Source organism: Culex quinquefasciatus, chromosome 2, assembly GCF_015732765.1.
Source record: "Culex quinquefasciatus strain JHB chromosome 2, VPISU_Cqui_1.0_pri_paternal, whole genome shotgun sequence".
In the NCBI taxonomy this organism is placed as follows: Eukaryota; Metazoa; Arthropoda; class Insecta; order Diptera; family Culicidae; genus Culex; species Culex quinquefasciatus.
This window is the reverse complement of record NC_051862.1, coordinates 124,640,077-124,666,635: the sequence shown is the minus strand read 5'-3', so window position 1 is coordinate 124,666,635 and position 26,559 is coordinate 124,640,077. Positions and strand designations below refer to the sequence as shown.

At 37.0% G+C, this 26,559-nt stretch overlaps 1 protein-coding gene across 2 annotated transcripts in view; it reads right to left on the bottom strand.

The window, feature by feature from the left end:
* LOC6051459 (synaptotagmin-5) overlaps window positions 1-26,559 on the bottom strand; it is a 69,536-nt gene that overhangs the window by 9,403 nt on the left and 33,574 nt on the right. For both annotated transcript variants that reach the window (XM_038252629.1, XM_038252630.1), the window contains exons 2-4: window positions 2,019-2,457; window positions 1,637-1,959; window positions 1,454-1,574 (exon numbers count right to left, since the gene is read on the bottom strand). In XM_038252629.1, the coding sequence (XP_038108557.1) occupies window positions 1,454-1,574; window positions 1,637-1,959; window positions 2,019-2,406 (832 nt within the window). In that variant the 5' untranslated portion in view covers window positions 2,407-2,457. The remainder of the gene's footprint in view (window positions 1-1,453; window positions 1,575-1,636; window positions 1,960-2,018; window positions 2,458-26,559) is intronic.

The window sequence follows — 26,559 nt, the reverse complement described above, 5'->3', positions numbered from 1 at the left end:
TCTGTACAGTAGCACACGCGACGATTTCGGAACCACTGTACACTGTCGCTTTCCCGTCTTCGAACACGACGCGCATCCCGGCTTGTTCAACGCGCAGCACCGAAAACAAATTGCAGCGCAGCTTCGGCACGTACAACGCGTCTTTGATCGTACAGTTCACTCTCTTACCGTCAACGACCGCCACCACCTTCACCGTGCCGGAGTGCTCCGCCTGGATCGTTTCACCGTCCTTGGCCACCGCGATCTCGATGGGCTTCTTCAGACGATGCAGCTCACAGAACAGCTCCTTGTCCCGCACTAGATGGTCCGTCGCACCGGAATCGATGAACCAGCGCGTCCGCGCCTGCTTTGGGTTCGCCTTGCTCACGAAGCAAACTTCCTTCAGGTTGCTGCCGGAATCCGCCACGTTCGCCTTCGACTTCTGCTTCCTCTTGCTCTGCTGCGGCTTCTTCTTCTCGGGACAGTCGGCCACCCGGTGACCCTCCTTGTTGCAGCCGAAACACTTTTGCTTCTTCTGCGGCTTCGCCCCGTGAAACGCAGCATCGCTCTGGGACGGGGTGGGCGATTCGATGCCCTTCTTCGTCTCTTCGTCCAAGAGCCGGTTCTTGACGAAATCGAGCTTGAGGTCCTCCTGCGACATGGTTTCCAGCGCCGTCACAGCACCGGAGTACGCCGATCCCAACGAGATGAAGAGATGGCAAATCACGTCGATCTCCTATAGCTTCGCGCCGGCGGACCGATACTCCCGGATCAACTTCTCGAACTGCAAGAAGTGCTGCTGCAGCTTTCCCCCATCGTAGCGCATCGTCACGATCTGCCGTTGGATCCGCATCCGGCTCGCGACGCTCTTCCGCGCGTGGATGTTGTGCAGCTTGTCCCAGATGTCCTTCGGGGACATGTCCTCCTCCAGGTGGTCCATCTGCGCATCGCTGATCCGCGCCATCAACTGCGAACGGCAGTGACGATCCTTCCTGATGCGCTTGTCCAGCAGCTTCATCCGGGCCGTCTTTTCCTCCGGCTTTTCTCCCGCTTTCTCCTTCAGTTCCGCCACGTCGCCCACGTCCGACCGCACACATTCCAAGAGCTCGTGCTCCTCCAGGAACGATAACATGCGGAGACGCCACGGGTTGAAGTTGGACTCGTCCAACATCGGCACCTGCACCGGAGCGGGTTTTGCGTCCGTCATGACGCCCGACGATTCCGCGCACTTTTCCCGTTAGACCGAAACGCGACATGGGCCCATAACCTAAAGAGGTTTCAGGGAAGGCCGGAATAAAACACGCGGTTTAAGATTAGCGAAAAGAAAAATAGCGTGTATTCTCTTGAGTGGTTTGTCACAGACTGGTAGCGGAAGTGCAGCTGTCAAACAGCAGCAGCCCGCGTGTGCCCGGTGGGCTTGAGCGTCGTAGGGGCGAACAGAGTGCGGTGGTTGCCAACTTATCACATAACTCACCTGGATTCAGTGTCTTTTTGTGTATCCTAGTTTGCCACATGTTATTGCGATCTGGAAGCAGTCTTATCTTTGCGTACGGATCCGCCGTTCCGCTGAAGTCGCGCGGCTGCAGATCCTGAGCCTGTTGAAACAAACCAAATTCGTTCAACAACGAATTACACCAAAACCAAACACCGTGTTTACCTCAACTAATTTCACGTTCAGGATCCCCGCACTCGGGTCATGGGTGAGCGTCAGGTGGATAGCTCCGCGCGACTCATCGTCCGAGTCGATCTTCACCGGAGAGTGCAGCAGGTCCGCTGCACCATCGACAACCTCGTGGCCACTTCCACCGGCACTGCCTTTGGATTGGTTATTTTTCGCCTTCACCGTTGCCGTTGTCGGCCTCGCCGGACTCGTGGTGCTCAGGACCACGTGTTTATCGGTCCGGGCGATCGGAACCGAACCGACGGCGATCACCGACATGCAGCTGCTGGACGAGTCCGCACTGTCGTCGGGGGCTTCCTCTGTGACAGAAGAAAAAAACATTTAAACATCAAAAAACATTTGTTCAGCTCCCACTCACCATCGGATGAATCGATAAGCTGTCCCGTATTGCTCGGTTTCTTGTAGATCCCTTGCGAGGCCCAAAAGGGCGGATCGTCGGCCTTGGCCAGCGGGCTGCCGTTGTTCCGGTTCAGGTATCGTGAAGATCCGGCCACGGCGTCCACGTTGTACGGAATTGGACACGTGACGTGGCTGGGGTCGTGCCTGCGGGCTTCCCGCTCGCGGTCCGTTTCCAGCAGGTTGTTCTCGAACCAGTTCAGTCGGTACCGCTTCGAGCAGGTGATGTAGATGAGCAGCCCCAGGATGGACACGATTAGGAAGGACACGGCGCCGTACACGATCACCTCGAACTGGGTCACCGACGATGAGGAGGGATCGCGGCCCAGCAGGCCGTCGATGAGGGTCATGGTGTGATGCTGTGGGATGCGGCCGGGATCACGTGTTCTAGTGATTTATGTCTAGAGAAGAGATGGAGAAGATGGGTACCCGTTAAAAAATATCGATCCATTTTACCATTGTTGGATTATTAAACAGTTGAGATCTTTGTGCTAAATATCCATCCACCGAATAGAAATTGGATCGCCAAACCCGTCGCAATCAGAACCCGCAAGTGAGAACGGGCGATTTATCGAAGGTATCGCACTGTTCATTAGGTGAGGATAACAATAGGTCTATTCCCGTACTTGCAGAATTGCAGAATTTCTGCAGCTTCTGCAGAATTCTGCAGCCAGCATAAGTCACTTTTTTGCAGCACGTTCCCGTACTTTTCAGCTCGCTCTCTTCATCTCTCTCTATTGCAGAAATTCTGCAAGGCGAGAAGCCGCAAAACTTTTGCCTGGGTAGCGCGTTCCAATACTTTTTCTGCAATATTGTACACAGTTGAGTGGATTTACTCAAATTGGGTATAAATGTTATTATAATTATTTGAAAATATTTAAAAATTATTTTATTTTATATTAATTATGAAAAGGTAGAAAGTATTATTATTATTATTACATTAGAAACAGTTCAACACTTTTACATTAGGTAAACAATTTTAGAAATGAGAGTTGTAGGTACGTTTAACACATATAAAAAAAATACGAAAAAAGGTTAAATATACAAAGAATTATAAATACCTTTTTGAATAGCAGAAAAAAGTATTCAGTATAACATAAATAAATTATGGCTAGATGGCACATGGAAGAACAAGGATGACGCATCAAAATTAAAAAAAAAATCAAAACCTTTAAAAGATGGAAAAACAAAAATTTAGAAATTCGGAAATTAATAAATTTACAAATACAAATAATAAGAAAAATAATATTTTCACATAGAGAAACCTAAAAAAATAAATCAGATATCTTAGAAATTTAAAAAGCAAATATTTTTATCAGAAAAAAATCATAAATCACAAATTCAAAGCTAAAAAAGATAAAAAAAATCAAAAATATTGATCAAATCAAATTTTAAAATTTGAGTGTATCGAAAGTCTAGATTTTTAATAAAATTTATTTCAATTTTAAAGAATAAAAAATACGATGTGTAAACAACGAAACTTTTGTTTAAGCAAAATATTATGTTCGTCAATTATATAACCTTGGGAGGTATTATACTTTGACAACATACAATCTCGCACAGTGATTGATTTCACCCAACTTGCAAATTTTATGTAAGCGTGTACTCAACATCCATCACAACAACTTGCAGTCACTTTTCAACAAGAAAGAGAAGAGAGAGCTCGCAGAAAAGTACGGGAACGGTTTTGCTGCAACTTCTATCTCTCTCATTGCAGAAGTTCTGCCTGATAGAAAAGTTACTTTTGTTGCAGAAAAGCACGGAAACGCTCTGCTGCCGATTTCGTGCAGAATTGCAGAATTCTGCAGTACGGGAATAGACCTAATAACTTCTTTTATTTTTGTGAATATAATATAATATAAGAATAATATAATATAAGAAGAAGACGCCCTCTCGGCGGTCCAACCGGACCCGCCGTTCGTTCCCTCCTGTTCCGGAACCCGACCAGCAGCAGCAGCCAAGACAGCGACGCAACAAGCCGGCCACCGAGCATCAGGATCCCAACGATAAAACGCATGCATGCAAGTAACGTACACAAATACACATTAAAACAAATCCCCCCGTCTTTCCCTTAATTTATTACCCCTAAAAGTTCTTAAAATTATTGAAAGTCTTAAAATCTAAATAAAAAGTTAAAAATGTGGTCTCAATCAAGCTGTGTTTGTCCTTTTTATTTAAAATCCTAAATATTAGTCTTTGGTTGAAAATTAGTGTGGTTCACGTGAGTATGAAATGTTTGTCTTTGTGTGAGAAATCTCCGGGTAGATACGTGTGCCGCCCTATGGAGCAATCCCCCTAAGGGACTCCATGTGCTCGTCTTATATTTAACCAAAGAATAGTTAATTACTATCAAGCACCAAAACTTTGAACTCAAATATCTCGGAACAGACAAAACTTTTCATGATGCTTTAAGTTGCAGGTGTTCATGTAGAATGTATACTAACATCTCCTCAAATTTCATCAAATTTGGTTAAGCACAAGCAAAGTTACAGAACGAAATGTAAACAAAAATGGGCCAATTTTAGGAAAATAAATAAGACCTGTTTTCGAAAGCCCGTAAAAATTACCAAACACAAAATTTTATGAAACAAAAAATGTTTTGCTATCATTTGAACCTTGGACTAGAACCCCTGTGAATAACATTGTGAGTTTGGACCGGTTTTGAGTGGTTTTCAACCTTTTTTATTTGGTGCACCAGAGCACCACCTAGGCATATTAGCAACTAAATATTCAGGAGCACTTTTTTCTAAATTCCGCAGTAACAGTTCAATAGGGCGTATCTGCGTTTGTAAACAAGCAGTCTATCCCTGTCTTACTTGACGTGAACTGTCACTTGAGCAAAAGGGATAGACTCCTTGTTTACAAACGCAGATTCGCCCTATTGAAATGTTACTACGGAATTACAGAAAAAACTTATTTTTATCAAATCAATAGTTTATAAACGTTTCGACTATTCATAAACAAGACAAAACATTGTTATTAGACCGATGGTTTTATTATTTTTCTTATTTTTCATGAAAATTGTTGCTTGTGAGTTTTTAAAGAGCCAATCAAAGAAATCTGAAAATGCAGAAATTTGAGAATTTGTAATTCAAACTACAGAAATATGGTCTTACAGCAAAGCATAAGTAGTTTTTAACACATTTTGAAGCATTTTCAAGCAACTGAACCAATAGATTTGAAGAAAACGAGATTTTGTGATTTTAAAAAAAGTTGCTCATTTTCCTGATGGTGCTCTGGTGCACCACTTCAAATTCAACTTTTTTGCACCAATTCGATGTTTGTGGGTCAAAGTAAAGTATTTCCTGCATTATTGTACCAAAATTTAGCCATTTACTATTTTTACGATAAGCAAACAACTCTGGGCGTTAGAGGGTTAAAGAATTATTTCTTTCGATTTCGTAGAGAATTGCTCCAAATGATTAAATGTATATAATCTATGGTAGAAACATAATAACAATATTACAGATTTTTGTTAAATTTTTTGTTTAGTTGTTTTGTTCTTTCAACGTTTTGTCCATTCGACCTTTTGTCAACTTTCGACCTTTTGTAGATTGGACCTTATGTTCTTGGATCTTTTGTCCTAAAGAAACATTTGTTTCTAAATATGCAAAAAAAAACATTTTTTTTTATAAGTAGTTACAACGGACACTGAAAAAAGATTATGCTCAAAACTTACAAAAATTATCATTCTTTGTTTGTTTTTTAGATAAGTGGTCTTTCAAATTCAAATTTATTTCTGACAGCCATAAATACAAACTTTTGGCATTAAAATATTTTATTATATCAATTTTGAATAATTTAAATGCCGTGGAGAAATAATAAATTGTAGTTTCGTTTTATTAAGCAAGGTTTCAATAAAAAATGTCAGGTTTTGTATCAATCTAATTATGTTTTTTTTTTCAAATTGGAATTTGGAAATTTTGGAAAGAAAAGAATGTTTTAACACAACAAACTGGTTTATTTGAAAAGACAATATCGGATTAAAAAAAAAAAAATAAGATTTGGTTTGATCGCAAATAATTTTATGCCATGGTTAAAACATTTCATAAACTATGAGAAATATTTGCATGTTTTAAAATGAACTAAAACAAATCAGAACAGGATCCTGAATAGGGACAGCATTTTTTAAGACACTTAAAAGCTTGAAATTGGGAAAATGATGCACTATATAGTTTTGTTTTTCTGTGTCCGAAATCAATCAAAATTATCCAAACATTGTGAAGTAACAAGGCTAAAACAGATGTCGCAATTCGCCCCGTGGATCTTATTCTTACTGCGAGCAAAATTTCCATAATTGAGGGACGTGAAATACGTCGATGATAAGTCCTAACAAGACCGTTTTGTGCAGATGATCAACCACGTGGCCGGAAGGGTCGAAAAAACCGGTCCTCAATGTAACCCTTTTTTCCCATCCTTTCGGGAATCTATGGAAAAAAGGTTCAAATAGAATCAGGAAAAAAATCGCAATTTTCCTCGACTTTGATGAAGGCTTAGTTGGGTTATGATTGTGTTTGCCGACATTTCGGAGAATTGTGCGCGTGCTGTCTCAAACTGTCGCAGGTGAGGTGTCTTGTGCGGTGGATAAAATTTGAAATTGTCTTGGTTTCCGGTGGAAGACTGACAGGTGTCGGAAAATTTGTTGCGTGGCCGGGGACAAATTTTCACTCAATCGAGAAAAAAGGACTCTCCGCTTTCTTCCTTTCGAAATATTGCTGGGTGGGATAATCCGGTGGAAATCGCTTAGTTTCGTTTATTTTTTCTGGGATTTGGGATGAAAGAGATGCAAAAGTGAGGGTGGTGTCTGGCAGGTGTTTTCACAAATGGTTTGATTTGAAATTCTTTTGAAGTTTTTCCAATTTAAAAGAAAAAATATTCAAAAACCACCTGATACTGGAATGTTTGTTCGTTGAACCTTCACCTTCACACCCTTTTGAAACATCTCTCAAGATTTTTATCTGCGAAGAAAATTTTACTCTTGCCAATATTTCACCGGGGTAGAAGCAACAGTTTTGGGGAAAATAAGTGGGAGGAGAAAAAAAGCTATTTGCTCAATATTAGTCTGATCACTGATACATTCACGAACAGAATTTATGAACGGATGCTGGAGATTGAAGTAAAAAGCAAGATAAATCGTCGCTTGCCAGATTGGATGCACGTCCCACACGTAATATTCAAAAAGTTTCTTTTGAGACATGGTAACGTTGTGAGCTTTCTCTTTTCTCAAAATTATCGCAAATCATCTAGTGCGCAAAATTATGGAGTGTTAAATTCCGCGTGACTGGAATGGCCTTGAAACAATGATTTATTTCTCGCTGTAATGACATACAATTTCCCCAGAAATGAATGCGCACCTTTGGTCATTTCTCGTTAAATTAAAATCTCGACCCATGCCAGCGGAAAAGGAGCGTTTAATTATTCATACACGGTGATTTGTGAGCTGCTAAGACTCTTTCCATCAAGACCGTACCGTCATCTGGGGCGAATCGGGACACATGGGGCGAATTGAGACAGCAGTTTTAGCAATGTTGCAGCCCAATATTTTGGTTTTTTGACTTGGTTTCGGACCAGATTCATTGCAACAAAATGTATTCAGTCATTCCCAAATTTTAAGCTTTTAAATAATCTAAAACGTTCTGTCCCTATTCAGACTGTAGTCCCGATTCACCCCAGTTGACGGTACCAAAGAATAACGTTAGGTTGGAAATAAAATTGTCTCAAATTTACCAAACTCAACGGCAGACCTTCCAGAAGGAAATATCCACTCCTAACGATCAGACTGTTGAATGTAGGAAGCTTTCTGCTGAAAACCATACTTATTTCCTTCTGGGTGATTATTTTCGTAGGCAGAAACATGGTGCCAAGAAGTCACACTCGTAAAACCGAGCAAACATGCTGGCTCGCAACAGGAGTGAAGGAAATCTATGCGGTTGGAAATCTGTGGTGGAGAGGGGGAGGGTGGAGGAAAAGCATATTTCCGGCGGCAAAATGGATATTTATTCGCCTTATGGTTGAAGTAATGGAAGAGGAAATCAGTAGATTCAAGCAGGAAAGTGCGAAAATTGGATTGAATTTGCATTGGGAATTTTATAGTATTACTCATAAGATTAATTAGGTTGCTTGTACAATATTGTAATGTAGAATGAAAGGATTTTTTTTAAATATTCTTTTGAACTATTTTGAGTTTTCAATATTGAAAAGTTTTATTAAATCTGAAGTCATCTTTTATGTCATCTCATGAAAGAGTTGCCAGTTGTGTGAACAAAAACTAGGCAGTGTTGCTAGTGGTGGCACTGAACCAGCAATAAGTCAGCTTTGCACACGTTTTGTGAAAAATTGTTATTTAAAAATCGGCAAGATTTTTTTTCCGTGTACCTATGCTTTTCGAACAGTCCTCATCAATACCTACAACTTTGTCGAAGGCGCCAAATTGATCAGTTTTGTATCGTACATAAATAAGGGTATTTATTCAGATGAACTCTTCGAGTCATGGGAAGCTTTTAAAAAATATATTTTTAGCCGGCATTTTCAAAATGTTAGGGGTAACTTGATCCCCCATTCAACATGTTGAAGAAATCTTAAGCAAAATGTATCTTATTCATCCAAGCTATTGATTTCCTATCAGTTACAGCAATTTCACATAATGCCTGAACGTCTTTGTTCAAAATATAACAAATTTAGTACGTGAAATATTTAAAAAAAACTATGAATATTATATTTTACACAAAAATTAACCATGTAAGTCATCTAAAACAATACAAAAGGAAACCATGTACGAAATACAAAACCAATGGAGCACCCGCAGTCGAGCAGTATTTGACAGTTCGCTCCATAAGAAATACATTGTAGAAAAAAGCAAAAACTGCTCGAATAGAAATGCTCCATTAATTAAGCTTCAGGCTGATTCCAGTGACTGTAAAAAAGTAGGGATCAAGGCTTCCCTAATTGTACTTTTTAAACAAACGGTTGTAAAAATAGTATGACGATAAATTTAACGTCAAATGCGTGAGGGTTTTGTAGTTGATAAATTTATCAAACAATGAATGTATAAAAACATTATTTTAGAATAATAGAATAGAAAAAATCTCTTGGAGGTTTATCTCTTTCAGGCCTGAACAAAAAAAATCTAATGATGGGAAAATGATTTTGAGGACCATACGAAAATTATAGGCTAGTTCTAAAATTTCGATTTTCGGTCATATATGACCTATCTGGCCTGAAAGGGTTATGGTAGCACTTTATAGAAAAATGGGTGTAACTCAATCCGAACATTTTTCATTTTTTTTTCTTTGTTTTCCACAATGAGTTTGAGTCAATTTAGCACTACTTTCTAGAACAAAGCTAATTTTTTTTTAACCGCATGCTGACGAAATACAGTTAGATCAAGTCTAACAAAACAATGTAATTGGGCAAATTCCGAAGTGTAAACAAAGAGTCTATCCTGCTCGTTCCTAATGTAAACATCAATTGACGTGAGCAGGGTAGATTCTTTGTTTACACTTCGGGATTTGCCCAATTTCATTGTTTTGTTTGAAGTGTCCGCGGGGATCAAGTCTCCCCACTCTCCCCTACGTACCGTATTTTTGAATGGACAGCTGCCAAAAATTGTATGGAGACTTGAATGGGTGAACCAATGACACAAAATAGCTTCTTTGGTCATAGGGAAGGCCTCCCTCAAAGTTTGAGCCAAATAAAAAATTACAAATAAAATCCATTTCTGGTTTTGGTAGAGCATTGATCTTTTCCTGTCATTCTCGCGTGACCGTAACGGCCACACTTTACCGCACGGAGAGACTGTGCCCAGAAATTTTAACAATTAAAATTGTTGATTTTACTTTTGTAAATTTTAACAAAAACGTACTTGTTACTGCCAATAATCCTTTAAAATAACTAAAATTCAGTAATAATTTAATAACCTGTTTGTTGAAAATGCTAGAGGCAAAAAGCTAACAGATTTCCCGAACTCGAATGAACGTGCTCGACTGTTAGCTTTGGTTTTAGGAAAATCAAAAATTTTGTTGGTTGAATATAATTAACAATTGGTTGAATATTTAAAAGATGAACTTGGGTTTGTTTACGTCTGTCATTTGAAGTCAGGATTCGAACGAGAGCGGTCGATTTGTTGAGTTTGTGTTGTTAAATGTGAAGTAAGAGGATGTGAAAGGTGAAAATCACACTATTTGGCTATGTTGAAGTGGCAAATAGAAGTGCACACTGCTGCAACTGTGAAGGTGGAATTGGTGAGTAAGTTTGTTGATGATTTCTTTGCAGGTGATAAACTATGAAGAGCAAGACGAGGAAATTCGCAATGGGGACCTCTGATGCGAGGGGACTTTATGATAATGTTTGGAGGAAAGAGAGGGGCAGTGGAAGGAAGAGGCGGGCCAGCTCTTGCACGACAATACTTGCACGGGCAAATTTAACAAAATGTTGGTTAATCTAAGTAAGTATGGGTTTAATTTTACACAACAATTTATCTATTGTGATTTTAATTAGAAAACTGAATCATCAGGAACCTTTGTGCTTACGATGGATACAATTTAAATAAACCATTATTTTTTCAGAATCATCAACCATAAAATACATGGAAATTATATCAAAATAAAAATTCGATGGTGGGAAATGTCTTAAAAAATAAAATTTATAAAAGATATACAAAAGAAGATATTAATATTTTAAAAATGCTGTTGAAAAAGACTGCTCAAGAAACTGGTAAGTAAAACTCAAAATATTGTTTTCAGGAATCGGAGTACGTTGAATAAATTGAACAAATGCAATGAAAGTGTGTTGCCAAAAGTAGTTGTTAAATTAGTGCAAACTTGGTAAGTAGCATTATTGATATTTCTTATTAATAATTACATTCATTTACGTTCCTTTTATCAGTTTGGAGCCGAAATTATTTTTTTTATTATATTAATAATAAATTTCATATGTCTATTTGCAGCAAAAGGTTCGCCTTGGTGTAAATTCTGTGTCCAACCACAAGAAAAATAACTAAACATGAGACCGTTGTAGATGATGACGACTTATCGGATGATTTCACAGTGATGGTAAGTGAATACAACAATTAATTGTATACAATATAATAAAAATATAAGCTTAAAACTTGGTGAAAATTTTACTCGGTTTCTACTTTTAAGGAATTTACGAGAAATTAAACATCTTTTTTGAACATGTTTAACAAAATTTGTAAAATGCTTTTTTTATTATAATTTTTTTTAAACATGATTCAAACTTAACATGTTTTATAATAAAAATTTAAAAAAAATAAGTACAAGTACAACAAGTTAATTTTTGAGGCATTATTACAAAATTTACTGGAAATTCAATAAAAAATATTGCTAACAACAGCTAATTACTGACTACATGTACGAATATTTTTCTGTATTCAAGTAAGGCCGTTGCAAATATTTTTCAAAGTTTATGTCCCTCGACTCTGACCAAAGTCGAGGGGGGGGGGGGCAAAAAAATAAAAAAAAGTATAAAAATTGAAATTACGAGTCATGGTTTCAACATTTTAATGAAAAAAGTGTTTTAAAATGCATTATACACCTGTCCAGTTGTTTTGCCATCATTAGTTTCCAAAATATCTAGGTATCGACGAAAATTTTATTTTTTGTGAAAAATAATTTTTTTGCGGTGCTGTACATTGGAGTTTCATAAAAATTCAAAACATTTTTAAACAAGCCCAAACATGCTAAACATGATTATCAATGCAGAAAAATGCATTTTAGATTGTTTTCAGTTGATTAGACAACTATTTTCATGAAAATTTTGAAGTTTTTTGGAAAAATATTTTTTTTGCCCCCTGATTTTTCAGACCAATTTTGAAGGGGGGGGCGACATAAACTTTGAAAAATATTTGCAACGGCCTAAGACATTAGTTAAAAATATAGCTAGAAATGCGGCCCAGCCTGTATCGTTAAATAATTCAAGAAACTATATATAGACACAAACATAAATTATGTTTAATTAAGAAATGTTCTGTTATAAACCACTAATAATTTGCTGCATGCAAAAATATTTCAGTTGAAACAACAAAAAAAAATGTAAAAAAAAAGTTGAAAAATATTGTTCAGCCTGTTTTTTACAGAATATTTAACAATATTTCAGCTGAAAACAAAAAAAAAATAGTTAATTTTCTGAAAAAAAAATTCTAGCAGTCGACTGCTAGAATTTTTTTTCGGTCATTTAACCAACAAAAATGGCAATTCTAACTATTTTTTTAGTTACTTTTACCTACTGGTGGTCAGCAATTTCGGGTTAACAAAATCAACAATCGATTGTTAAAAAAAAGCTGTGTAAAAAATTAACCCATACTTTTAGTTAAATTAACCAAGAATTTCTTAGATTTGCCCTGGCCGGTCTCTCCGTGCGTATTCAACTCAATGCAAAACTCGTTTTTTTTTTTTGCAAGAAGTGAAGACACCAAATCCAGAGGTCGCCGGTTCGAATCCCGCGGCGGGCGCTCTAAAATTCTTTGTGTAAATATGGGTATTCGGCGCCGTCGCTCCGTGCCATACTTTCATACACTTAGGAGTCCAGGGCGGCGAAGTCATTGTAGAATGTAGATAAAAAGGAAGACACTAGTGGTCGGTACTAGCAATGCACAGTGGGAAAATTCGAGGCAAAAAACGGACTTAATTGATGCCGGTTGATTAGAACTTTCAACCGAGACTTTTCTTATGTAAAAAATTCCGAGGAATCGATTGGTGATAATGAGAACCCGCGGAAATTTGCGTAAGGCCCGTTTAAGGCCGATTTACCCTGTTTTTTTTTACTGTTTTTATTAGTTTTAAATATGTTGAATTCCGATGAATTGATTGGTGTTAGTGAGAACCCGCGGAAAATTCCAATGTACCCATTTTTTTTGCTTTTTTAATCAGTTTTAAATATTTTGCAGAATTGTTCAATCCTTTGACATAACTCTGTCTCACGTGAAAAAATCCGAGGAATCAATTGGTGATGATGAGAACCCGCAAAATGTACCTGAAACTCATTGTGATGGAGTAGAGTAGAGAAAAGAAAAAGTTTGTCAAAATATTGAACATTTCAGCAACATATTTAAAACTAATAAAAACAGTAAAAAACAGGGTAAATCGGCCTTAAACGGGCCTTAGCTGCCTAATTTCCGCGGGTTCTCAACATCACCAATCGATTCCTCGGAATTTTTCACATAAGAAAAGTCTCGGTTGAAAGTTCTAATTGACCGGCATCAATTAAGTCCGTTTTTTGCCTCGAATTTTCCCACTGTGCAATGGTGGCCGACAGCTATAAAGTCAACTTTGTTCGAAGTCACCAAATCGATCAGAAAATCTTTCAAGATACAGATTTTTTAGTATTCACATGCCCATTTGGTATGATCAGCTCTCAAGATTGTATTGATATTTGTATGGAAAAACTAATTAGCATTAGCATTAGCATTTTAGGACGCCCTATCCACGGATGGCTCCACAACGCTTATCCCTCTGTTTGGTCTGGTTGTGTTAGACCCTCATCCGGAACAATAATCCAACACGGGAGATACCATGTCTTCATCTTTTGATGAGTGTGTAATACAGCCCAGGGCATAAGGGGGTCCTTGCCGGGTCTAAGCTATCCTTTGGGGAGCGGAAGGAATGTTAGTAAACACCTATCTAAAGTGCGCAAGGATCCCTGCGTCACCTTAGTGGTATAGATGTTTGTAGGGAGGTTTTGGACTCAATGTTAGTAGAAAGGTAGGACCCTAGGATATACCTCGAAAGGTATTGCGGGTTGATAAAAAGTGGTTTAAATTTTGTTTTTGGTTAAACTCGCACAGCCGGCTGTACCGAGGAAAAGAATAGAATTTATACTGATGTGTATGTTATTTTAATAATAAAAACAAACGATCGATTGTTTGGGGATGCAACTCGCCTAATCATTATTCTATTTTTGTGGAATTCGAATTAAATGTAAATTAATAGATGAAAGAAATTTAAACCCAAACAGCCGATCGAACAGAAAATCTACTTGTTATCTACCAATTTTTGAAAAATACAACTGCTGAATTTAATAAGCAAACAGGAATTGATACAGCAAATAACAAGAATCTATCATTTTATACTCGATTTAAGTGTTACATTACGCGGAAAAAGCACTGATTCAATATTTATCGAAATCATCAAAAATTGCGTTTTAATATATATTCTGTTACAGAAACTCGCGACGGATATCAACATTTATAAGATATCATAAATGATACAACTACTCGAAAAAAGGATGTATGATAGATTGATTGCGCAACTGATTTAACGAAATTTTCCGAAATATTTCTTCGATCTGGCACGCGTTTTTACAAAATCGTAGTAAGTTCAATCTGAAAACCTGGAAAATAATTTGATTAATATTGAACAAACTCATTCATACAAACTCTTACACACCCTCTATGACACAAATAACTAATTTACTAAAATACTTTTCAATACATTAAATAAACAGATCATCAAAAACATCAGTTTTATATTAAAAAAAAAAACATTTAAAAGCATTCAATAAAATGAATAGTTCTAGATAACTTTTTCAAAACAACCATTTCGCCATGGATTTCCTATGTGCATAGGACCTTTTGAAAAAGTAATCGAGAATTGTGGGCATAATTTCAATCAATCAAAATATTTAAAACAGTTTGCAAATCGATCAGAATTTACCGAACGAAATGTTGTATGACTTCTTAGCAGTTAAAAGCATTTCCTATGCCGTCCAATTACAAAATTCAAGGAAAACATAATGATAAACGCTCAATTTAAATTGGTACCCAATTTTGAGAGCTTTAAGTAAGCCAACCTTGAAGGAGTAGGCCTACCCTGATCCAAACTGTCAATTTTAAAGTCGCACACACTCACAAGTGTCATTCTCTGCCACACATACTAACACACACGTAATCAAAACGGGCTCACCAAATAAGTATATTCCGAATGTCCCCTTGCAGCTCATCGCGCGCCACATCGACTTAACCGGATGAATGTGCAAAAGCGCCCAGCACGGCCCGATGGCGATGCTACGCCGCCTCATCACAGATACCCTCAGGGGCCGGTAGCTAGCGCCAGCACACTCGCGATCTCCATGCAACAAAGCTTAGCGCAGTCGCCGCCTTATTCGATGAGCCAGCGCAACGCACCGGACCAGCTCCGATCCGACACACACCAAAACAGGCAAACACTGCACACACTAACAAAACTCGTCATCACTCCATCATTGCTCGCATAGAACGGAAAATAACACGACGATACAACGCACACACCTCAAAAGTGAGAGGCCGCCTGCGAACACAAATACCAACGCAAACAACCGACGGAGCACAACCGGAACCGAAAATCCGGAATTTTCACGGAAACACGTCGGAGATCATTCGAGATCGCTAGATTTCCTGTCTCACTGGAAAAATCCGGCCCGCACAAGCTAAAATGTGCACCGAATACTCTGAAAAATCACTTGAAAAAAACAAAACCAAACAGACGCTGAGAGCAACGAACCGAACGCGACGAACGCTCACACCAGACTCCTGTATGGAAAAACTAATGATGCAAAATGGCTTTTATTGATATAGCAATGTATGGATAAAGGTTTCATCCAAATAAAAAAAACATAAATTTAAAAATTAGGAATGCGTGGACAATTTCATTCAAACGAAAACATATAAAGAATAGTCGATTTGCAAAAGTGGGAATTACTGCGAAAACGCATGGCTTTTTAAGTTGTTCGAAAATTTTCATATTAATTTTTTCAATCGATGCCTGAACAAAGACTAAAATATCTTAAAATTAAATTCTGTTGATTGTAACGGGTTTTCTCTATAATATCAAAAAATATCATCAACCGAAATAACATTTTACATAATGAATATCATTTAAAAAATGTTGATTTCGTAAATGTTACTTACAAAGTTATATTAAGGGAGCACATCTACCAGAGCTTTTGCTCTAACATTTTTGTTACTCACATTTTGGTATCTTAAAAACTAATTGATATAATTTTAGATTTATCCCCTAAAGTGCTATCTTCAAAATAATTTACAACAAAGTTTGACTATTTTAACAATCAGATTGTTGCAGGATTGGGTCCGTAAGTTAAGCAATTTTAGAATAAGAAGACAACAACTCCATTGATTGCTGTGTACCCTTAATCCAGTACGTTAAAGTTTTCAGTAGCATGCTCAGAAAATTTCCATTCCAAAAACATAAAAAAATGGAAAAGGTACCCACCTGATATCATAACAGTTTAAAATATTTTTTTAAATGAATGGAAACTATCAGTGTCAAAAAATTCCATTAGAAAATTAATTTCAAACAGTTATTTTGAATGAAATTACATCCAATAAAACAGAGCTACAAAACTCAGCAGTGGACGTCATTCCAGAACATGCCAGTGAAAGGGGCAACAACAAAAAATCACCTCTTTAATCGACAACCCACTCAACCATGATGAAGTGAGAACGCGAGACTATACGCACCGAAGTCAAAATGGGGTAAAATGACGACAATAAAATTGTGAGCTTTCGCCTCCCTAACCGTTTCGTTTAATAGCTTTTGAAGCTTCCGAATCACGTCGGTCGTGCGCGTGGAAATGGGTTTATGATTCAATTATGAGGACGCTTTTGCGATATTGTCGGTTCGCATTATGGTTGGTGCTATCGTAATTTTGCGGTCAATTGGTGTCCTAATGGTTTTGTTTTGTAACGGGGTGAGGGGAGATTATTTGACAAATTGAGTATCAATTAGATCATGTAATGACAAGTTAGTTGATTTTTTATTTTTTTCTCCAAAACAGCAAGTTTACTACAATTTCACCTCAGAAAGACAAGTTGTTATCTGAAACGAAAAGAGCTTGAAAGAATGCCCATATTTCAAATTTCAATCTACGTTGAACTTCTAACTTTAATGGGAAAAGTTTTCCCACATGAATTCGTACAGCATGTACCCTAAACAATAGGTCGTGAAAGTTTTGCATCTCTCTCGAACTATGTTTAACCTTCAACTGCCAATTTTCATTATCAATGCAAACAAAAAGTTTATTAAATTTCTCTATTGTTTGATTAACATCATTTGCCAAGCTAATAAATATTAATTTCAGCAAGTATTTTTTTTAAATTTAATTTCAGTTGTTTATTGAGGGTTAGGCTTGCCAGAACTACCAAAATATCTCGTGAAAATTTAATTACTTACATGGGGATGGTATTGAAGTATCTCAAAAATTTCAATGAGACCAAATATTATGCATTCATGCGTTTACACATGAAATTGAATTTCCATATTGAAAAATGCGTCAAAGCTAAATTTAACCCACAAAACCAGAGCCATGCCTATTTTTACCCCCAACCAACTCGATTAACGAGATCTTTTTTCTCACTCGACACCCCCACATTGACACGTGCTCAAGAGTGCAACGGGCGGCAGGCACGAAATTCCTGGAAGTGCATCAGGAACACCAGTCTTCTGTCACTATCATTGTTATCCCGGCTGCCTATCTTCCGGGCGCGGAGCTTTTTGCGTGGGAGACAATGGAATCTGTGTCGTCGTCGTTAAGGCCAGGCGAGACTCAAATTCGCTCAACGGTTTTGTTCCTGTTTCCGGAGCAAAATTTTTCATTCGTATGGCCCGAGGTGGGGGTTCTGTTTTTGCGCTAGGTATAGTTTTTGAAATTATTTAATTGAGTTGAGTTGGATAGAATGTTTGTGAATAGCTAGTTGTTTTGGGAAATTGATGGTAGTTGTGTGCACGTGCGATGTGCAAGTGAAACCTCGTCTAATTGACTCCAAATGTGGTTTAAATTTGAGATCCTACTGCAAACGAATTTCATCAGTAGTGTATTAATTTTCTCTCCACGGATAGGGTCCCAGAAATCATGAATTTTTATTCATTATTTTGTGAATAATTTGAATCACGATTGTTGTAATACTTTTCGTGGTTTTATGAGCTCGATTCATGACTCATTTGTATTTTTGTATTTTTGTATTTTTGTATTTTTGTATTTTTGTATTTTTGTATTTTTGTATTTTTGTATTTTTGTATTTTTGAAATTTTAACCGGCACTAACTAAAAACTAGTTTCCCCTAAACCTGTACTTCTGGTAGGCAAAGTTTATTTTTAACTCTCGACAAGCCACCACCGGTTTTGTGCCGGAGTCTGTAAAAACATTTCGGTGTTTGCACTTGTGGTGGTACGTGGGCGGTTACCGGTTTTCTGACGTTGTCGGTGGGCATGCCTGTGGCAATATGCCGGGCAATGCAGTTCCATAGAGGACTTCAGCCACACCGTCAGGACGGAACAACAACATATCAAAACATGCTCCACAGCTTTGTCACACATTCCGGAACGGTCCAGAGAGAGTGAGAAAGAGCTTTAAAAATAGGCACTTGACGTTGGCTAAAGAGACGTGATACTGTGAAAGAGAAGTGCATTCTCGGTCAGTGTGACGTCATTGGGACACTTTTTGCCTTTCTCAATCAATATAATATCACATGAAAAATTGTATTTTGAACTAACATTGAATATTTTATTCGTTTGGAAACATCTTTGTCATTGAACTGCGTCACTTTGAAAGAGCAACTTGCCTATTTGCTAAATCTGTCCAAATTTTGAACAGTCTGGTATAAACAAGTTTGAGTTAAATATTGGTTGAACAACTACAATCGAAGTTATATTTTTGCGTAAAAAAAACCTTCCAATAAAATCCCACCTCAGAAACAGAACTCAGTTCAGTTCGATTCCAAAATCCAATCTCCAAATCTCCAAAACGATGAAGTTCGTAATTGTTTTGGCCGCGTTACTGACCACTGCCTCGAGAAGCGGTGGAAGGTGACGCCGAAGTTTCAAACGGACTTTTCTCGCTAGTCAGATCCGGTGAAGGCAGCTTGAGGATCTTGTTTGGTAAAAATTTGATGTGAATAAATGGATATTTACTTAGCAATGTGGTATTTTTTATTAATACTTTGCTAATTTTGCCGAAGAATTTTAAAAAAATAAGGAATCCGTAATCAAGAAACTATTTTTTTTTAATATTAGTATTTTCAAACAGATAGTTTTTAAATTGTATGGAGACCTGCATGGACAAACTGAGGCTGCAAATAGCTTCTGAGGTCATATGAAAAGCAACTTTCAAGTTTGAGATGAAAGAAAAAACATTTTATGAGGCAGAGCCAGAGCCGTGTTTTTTATAGGCAAAAAAAGTTATGGAAAGGAAAATTACGCCGCCGTAAGAGAAAATGCCTTTTGTCACAATTCATCAAAGAAATTATAAGAAAAAAAAACCCAGCTTGATTTCCCTATAGAGGTGAAATTGAGCCTTATTTTGTTTACGAAAAGAGGAAATAAATTAGGCAGTTTGATGCGTTTGATTAATTTAATGTTGGGAAAAAATAAAAATTAAAATTACAGCAATTTTCATTTGAATGAAAAAAGTATTTTAAAATGTTTTATGAACCTGACCAGTTGTATTGCAATGATGAGTTTTTTTAACACATAATTCAAAATGTTTCTAATCTTGCTCAAACTTGTAAAATATGATTTTGAACGCAGGAAAATGTACTTCAAATTATTTCCAGTTTATTAGATTTATACATCCATTGCAAATTTGAAGTTTGAAAAAAAAAAGAAATTGACCGGCTTTTTAAACTTATTTTCATGAAAATGTAAAAATAAACTTGCCATTAAAATTCTGAACATTATTTTTCGCTTTCTCTCATGTTAAAAATGTTTATGTTAGAAACAATGAATTACTGAAATGATACACTGAAACTCCGGTGGTTTGGCACCGGGGTCGCTTTTAGTTAGACACCCTCTTTACACAGAGCTTACACTTACTACCAAACGTTTGGTTTGATAGTATGTGTTTGTCCCGTGTAAAAAGTGACAGTTCGTCACTTTTTAGTTTGACTTTGACCAACCAACTCAAACACAAACTAAAAAAGTTTCAAACGAAAAAGTGACTAACCACCGGAGGTTGAAGTTTTCGCTATTTTTTCCAGTGGCGTCAAGGTATTTTAGCTTTGCGGCAAACCGCCTATGAGAAAAAATAGGGTAAAAATAAGACGTAAAACGAAATTTATTTTGAAAAAGTTTAAAATTATGGTTACTAGCAGTTTATGGCGCAAGCTCAATTTTGTATGAAAATTGAGTTCTTTGAATTGGAATGTGAAATGTTCTGTAAAATATTCACAAAATAACCTTCAAAATATAGTTATGACTTCTTTTGCCAACTAAAATTTGGAATCTTTTTATCTTATAGAACAAATGCGCAGCCAACCCCAAGAAAGCATCCAAGAAGAACTTGTGACTAGATTACGCCCTATGTTTTTTCCTGTCTTAATAATGATTGATGTGAATTCGAGAATCCCCGAAGATGTAAAACAACCATTAAAGCGGCCAGGCCTACTGCGTTGCATTTATCGCAGAGACAGATTCTGTGAAAGTACCACATTTCACAAAATCAATAAGGGAGGAAGGATGCGTGGACATACCGTACCGAGCGTTCCGGTTTACCTAGAAGAAAATGGCGAATAGTTTAAATAAATATAGTTGTTGCCTTGTTTCGGTTTAATGCGACAAAATAAGCATTCTGCAATTATTTTCTTCAAAAACTTTTTTAGAGATACGCCGCGTTCAAATATTAGTCTAGAAAAGTTGAAGTGAGCGTGCTGCGAAAGCCGCCACGAAAAAAAAAGTTTCCCGTGCAAATTTTGAGAAATGAGGATTAGAGTTCTGGGTTTCGAGCCAAAATTTAATCGAAAGAATACATCAAAACTAAAAAAGAAGTTTCTGATTTATTCTAGGATGATTCCTAACCTGTGTACGAAAGGCAAAACTGAGCGATTACTCAGATCTATAAGAGCACCACAAATGTATACTTAGCAGACCATATGTTTTAGATTGCCATCCATTAGACACAACGTTGGCATCAATACTATGTGTGTGTGATTACGCTGAATCATCTTTTTATGTCATCTTCAATATCTTCCTATCCTTACATGTCTACTAGATTTTCAAATAGAAATTGTCATTTGGTGTTTGCTTTAAAAAGTTCAATTCATCCTGGTTAATACCGTTTAGCATTAGGCTTTTTTTTAATGCTATAAATTTATTTATTTAAATCTTGTAAGAAAAATTTACCGATATCAATTATTTCTTTTTCCCTGGAACTGACGAACTCAATCTCAAAGATCCACAAAACGTAACATCCACCCGAGCATGGGTAAATAACAAGGGAAATGCATAATAATACCTTTCTCTGGGATCAATCCCAAATTTTGGTATTCCTGGACCCTTGAAAATTTGTCTTAAGGATTATGCAAGAGCAAAATGTGGTATCATACCAATTTAAGGTATTGTTTTGATATTGCAAAATTGCAGAATTTGTCAATGGTTGAACACCACATTTTGGTATTCTTTTGGTATTACTGTATTTTATCAAATTCCTCTGAAACTATGGGAAAATTTTGTCCAATTTTGACAAAATAATTAATTTTGCGCTAAAATGATGTCTCAAAGCGAATGCTTTCATTGAAAACCGGAAATTTCAAACTTGATTTTAAACTTTTTTGATATACCCCTTACAGAAATGACTTGAAATTGTGGAAAATTTTCTAAGTCAGGATGGCACATTTTGGTATTATTTTGGTATTAAAGTGTTTTATCAAATTCCTCTGAAACTATGGGAAAATTTTGACCAATTTTGACAAAATAATTAACTTTGCGCTAAAATGATGTCTCAAAGCGAATGCTTTCATTGAAAACCGGAAATTTCAAACTTGATTTTAAACATTTTTGATATACCCCCTAAAGAAATGACTTGAAATTGTGGAAAATTTTCTAAGTCATGATGATTTTGGTATTATTTTGGTATTGAAAGGTTTCATCAATTTTCTCTGAAACTATGGAATTTTTAAAAAAATTTTGGCGGGATAATTAATTTTGCGCTAAAATGACTTGAAACATAAAAATGTTAAAGCTGATTTTTTTTTGTGATATACTCACTAATATTTTTTTCAAAAACTTTGAAATTTCTTTAAGTCGGGATAACCAAATACTTTGAAAAACGAGTCAATCAACAGATTATTGAATTTTGGTGAATTTCAATCCTGTTTCATTTTAATAATACTTATTTTTCAATCTTGTTATTTTTCAGAAGCTTCAAGAACTTCAAGCACAGGCCGTTCATCAATGACAAATCGTCGCCATCGTGCTAACTTGTCGTACGTGCATTTTGGGCCAAATTGAGTTAAGAACGCCATTTGGTGCAGCTCACAATGCCTCACCTTTTGACCTTCACAGATCCCCAAAATTCGATTTCAATCCTGAGATATTCAACAAAAACCGAAAAAACTCCGTGCATTTTTGTCACTTTACATATGAAAGTAGTTTCAATCTTGTCGTGCTATCTTGTCATTCCATGAAAATTGATGTAAGTGCGACAAAAGGCCAAAGGGATTTCAGGCCAGGAAAGTCAGGATGCGTTTGTCGCACGTACAAGCTAGACTACCGTAAACATTTGTAATTATAACTCGGGACTCCAGCAACCAACTTCAACCAAACTTCGGGACAATGCACAGAATGGTCAGCCAAACAAAACGTGTTTGTTATTGTTTACATTGCGTGCTCTCGTTTTTGTATATTCAAGGTCAAACATTAAAACGCGTTTTTCTCGGAACGTCAAAATGGCGGGTGCGACAAGATAGCACGACGACGTCGAAATGCATTCGGTGTGGTGAAGAATATCACTAAGAACAACATGGAATCATCAGGTGAGTAGATTTGGCTGTTGCATATGGATCATTTCCGTTTTTTTCACAAACTGCAACTGCTGCACTAAAAATGGTATGAAAATACCAAATTTTGGTATTACTTGTGCAAATACCAGCGACCAAAATGTGCCCTTGGTTGCCCAGTAATAGATGGTAAAATACCATGAAATCATACCAAATTCTTGTATGTGGAAGGGCACAACAATACCAAAACATGTTATTCCAAAGGTAAAATAATACCACAAAATAAAATCATTTCAATACCAAGTTGAGGTCTTCTGGATTTTTGAACATTGCTTGAATACCAAAACTTGGTATTGCCATGGTTTTATTTTTAGGTATTCCCGCGCCCTTGGAAAATCAGATTTTGGTATTCCTGTGGTCTTCCACAAACATGATTTTGGTATGATTTCATGGTATTTTACCATCTATTACTGGGCAACCAAGGGCACATTTTGGTCGCTGTTATTAGCCCAAGTAATACCAAAATTTGGTATTCCCGTGTTATTTACCCCTGCTCGGGCACCCACGGTGGAAGTTTGATCTGTTTGAATTAAATCTCCACTGTCGGATCGTGTCTCATCCGGGGGTTGCAAACTGCAATCAAAACCGCCCCTCAATACTCCAGTGCAGAAGGCATTGTTGACTTTTCATTTTCCGCACCTTTTCCTCCTTTCCCCAAGGGGATCGGCGGTGGAAGTTGTGCAATTTGCCGTGATTTGCAGGGCAAACACGAGTCCTCACTTGCGCGATACAAAACGCCCTTTTGCGAGATGTTTGTTTGTTTTTGTCACGTGTAATTTTCCACACTTGGGTTGGTTGGTGGGAAAACGCTTCCACCGGCAGCAGGAGTGATGTCTTCGGGGAGGAAAAAGTCAACGCGGAGTGTGTTGTTTTACTTCGTTAGAAAATTTTCACAATCTTGTTGCCGGTTGCTCCCCGGACGGGGACCCGACCAAATTGGCCAGATTACTTTTTCATGGTCGCACCCGGGATCACGAAGCCAAGGAGCTTTTGCGCTTGAAGGGTTTTACAATTTTCTTCAAAGAAAGTAAGTCGATAGACGTTGGTTGGTTTCACTGCAGCATGGAGTGTAAAAAATAATTGAAGCAAAATATATTCCAATAACCATTTTTTTTCAAAATTTATCGAACATAAAAAAAATAACCTTATTATTGATAACCAACCTTCGAAAGTATTCTAAATAAATTAAATGAAAACCTAATAATCGGAAAATTACCCCACCTCATTTTCACCTGCTACTGCAGTTCGATTCTCGCGCAGCGGCAGGAAGCAGGAAAGGATAACGAATGAATGTTTAAACCGTTCCTGCTGGAGCAATTGAGGTTGTGGCTAGGCACGATGGTTACGGTGGTGGCGTGAGCTCGCGCTTTGGTTTTGCATAAATTACCCGCTAATTTCGTTTGCAACATTAATGTGCATTATAGTAGCTTGGTTGGTAACATTAATTGAGTGCTGCCATGAGTGTGTGCTTTTATGGACCGTGCATTGTTCTGTGTTTAGTTTTAAAGTGAGATATGGTTTATTGAAATGATTACTGTAAGACTTGGAAGATACGAGTTTAATGCACCAAATCTTAATGTGTGTGTGAGGTGAAGTGTATTAATACCTAGGGCATGGGGATCCACGTGCACAGGTTTTACCATTTGAGCGTCATTAAAATATTAAATGTTTCACTGAAACTTTCAATATGCTTTATAAGAACCTGTGAATATAGCAAGACGTAAGAAATTAGTCCAACAATTTAATTTAAGGACGTTTCTTGCATATTGTAACGAATCGTTTGTGAGAAAAATGTTTTTAAGTGCGCTCAGTGAAATAGAACTATGGATCTGATTTTATTTGAAAAGACAACGAATAAAATTATGTCTGGAAATTTAAGCATAAATGTTGTCTGCATCGAATTGCGAGTTCTCTTTGTGTATTTTTAACAATTAACTGGCAATCTTTAAAGAAATTCATTGAAAAGTAGCTACAAAGATGCAAGTAGGCTTCCTACCGTAGAATAAAGATTGAAATAGTTATAAATTTGAATAATACTTGAAAATATAAATTATGCCTTAATTTATGACCTGAATTAAGAAGCCTATTGCCAGCTGAGGTTGAATTTATCTCTACAGTAAACGAAAAGTATCACTTATTTCGGCGTTATTAGCTCAATTTATCACAAAGTGCTCGTGCAACAACACGAAATGATAAAAACTGTTTTATGGAAAGGGAGCTCATCGCCGAATCAGTAGAGAAAATTATCTTGGTTTGAGTTTTCGATATTTGCCAAAAAATCGCTAAATGGAGTTGCGCAAAATCGAAATGAGCATCTCAGATCTGCTGGTTTACTTTTGCTGATAATTCTACTGTAAGGGGTAGCTGAAGAAATGACAGTAGTAATTCTCACTTCTGAGGTAATTGACGGAACTTAACAATTTTTGGAAAAATAATAAGTAACAATTCCAACGCGTAAATGAACAAAAACCGCTGATGAATAGTAAGTAAGACAAACTTATAGGAAATATGATGAGCTTTTCGGTAAAAATAAGACTAAACAATCAAGTACTCCATATATAAATTGGCAAAAACCACCAAAAAACATATTTTTCAACAATTTTATTTTTAAAACCCCTGTACTTTCACAAGGATTGGACTTAGGACAGTGGTCAATATGGAGACTTGTAAGTAAAATTGTCTGGAGATTCGATTCCCGCTATTGGTTTTTGCACTTAAAAAACAACTTTAGTAAATGATATTTGTAGTTTTTTTGGAGAGTTGCTCCATCCTGCATTTTGCGTGAGCTTTTTGTTACTTCTTAGCCCTCCTCCACAAAAATTTGAAAAAAGCAAATTTGACTTTTAAACTTGAAAGTCAATCAATCTCATAGATGTGGCGTGTACTTTTCTTTCAGTGTCAAATTTCCTTCAAATTGTCTTTGACCAATTTTTGATGTGATGCAACGGCTTTGATATAAATAAATATTTAAACCATGAATTTAAAAAAAAATAAGTTACGCCCATCTCAAATGTTATTCTCGAGTGCAACTGGCTCCATAAACACAAAAATGGCTTATATAAGCGAAGGATGACATGTCTACAAAAATTCATGGAAATCGGAGAGGGTCGGGTACAACCGATTCCCTATTTGGCATAGAATTGCTCAGAAATGTCCCTTAAGTGTTATGTTTCACGAAAAAATCTGGATTTCCTTCGGTTTTGAGAATCAAAGTACTGCATATTTTTAGTTTTTATGTTTTTCTGAGAGTGCACAAGATTTTGAACTAAACTGCATCATTAACTTGAAAGTTATGAAAATGCACAGTGGCAGTGCAAGCAAATGCATTAACTTTCCAAAAAATAGGGCAAAATAGATGTAAATTTTCTGGGCTTAAGGCCCCCCCTCCCCCGATTTTTTTGAAGACATATGGAAGAGAAAAAAGAAGTAGAAAATTTCATCTTCAAGCCCACCCTCCTCCGGAATCAAAATCAAAGTACTTTTAAAAAGTCCTTCAAGTGAGCTAAAAGCACACGCGAAAATATAGTTCAATTCGACTTTGTAAGGCATTAACGTTTTCTCCTCAGTATTCATATTTAAAATTAAAATAATGCGTTTTTCAAGGGTAACAAAAATAGCTTGGCTTTGCAGGAAACTGCCATTTAGAACAAGCTGAGAGCCGATGCATGTCTGCTTTAATTCTTGCAATGTATTGCTCGGGATTACTTGGAGACTTTGGGAGTAA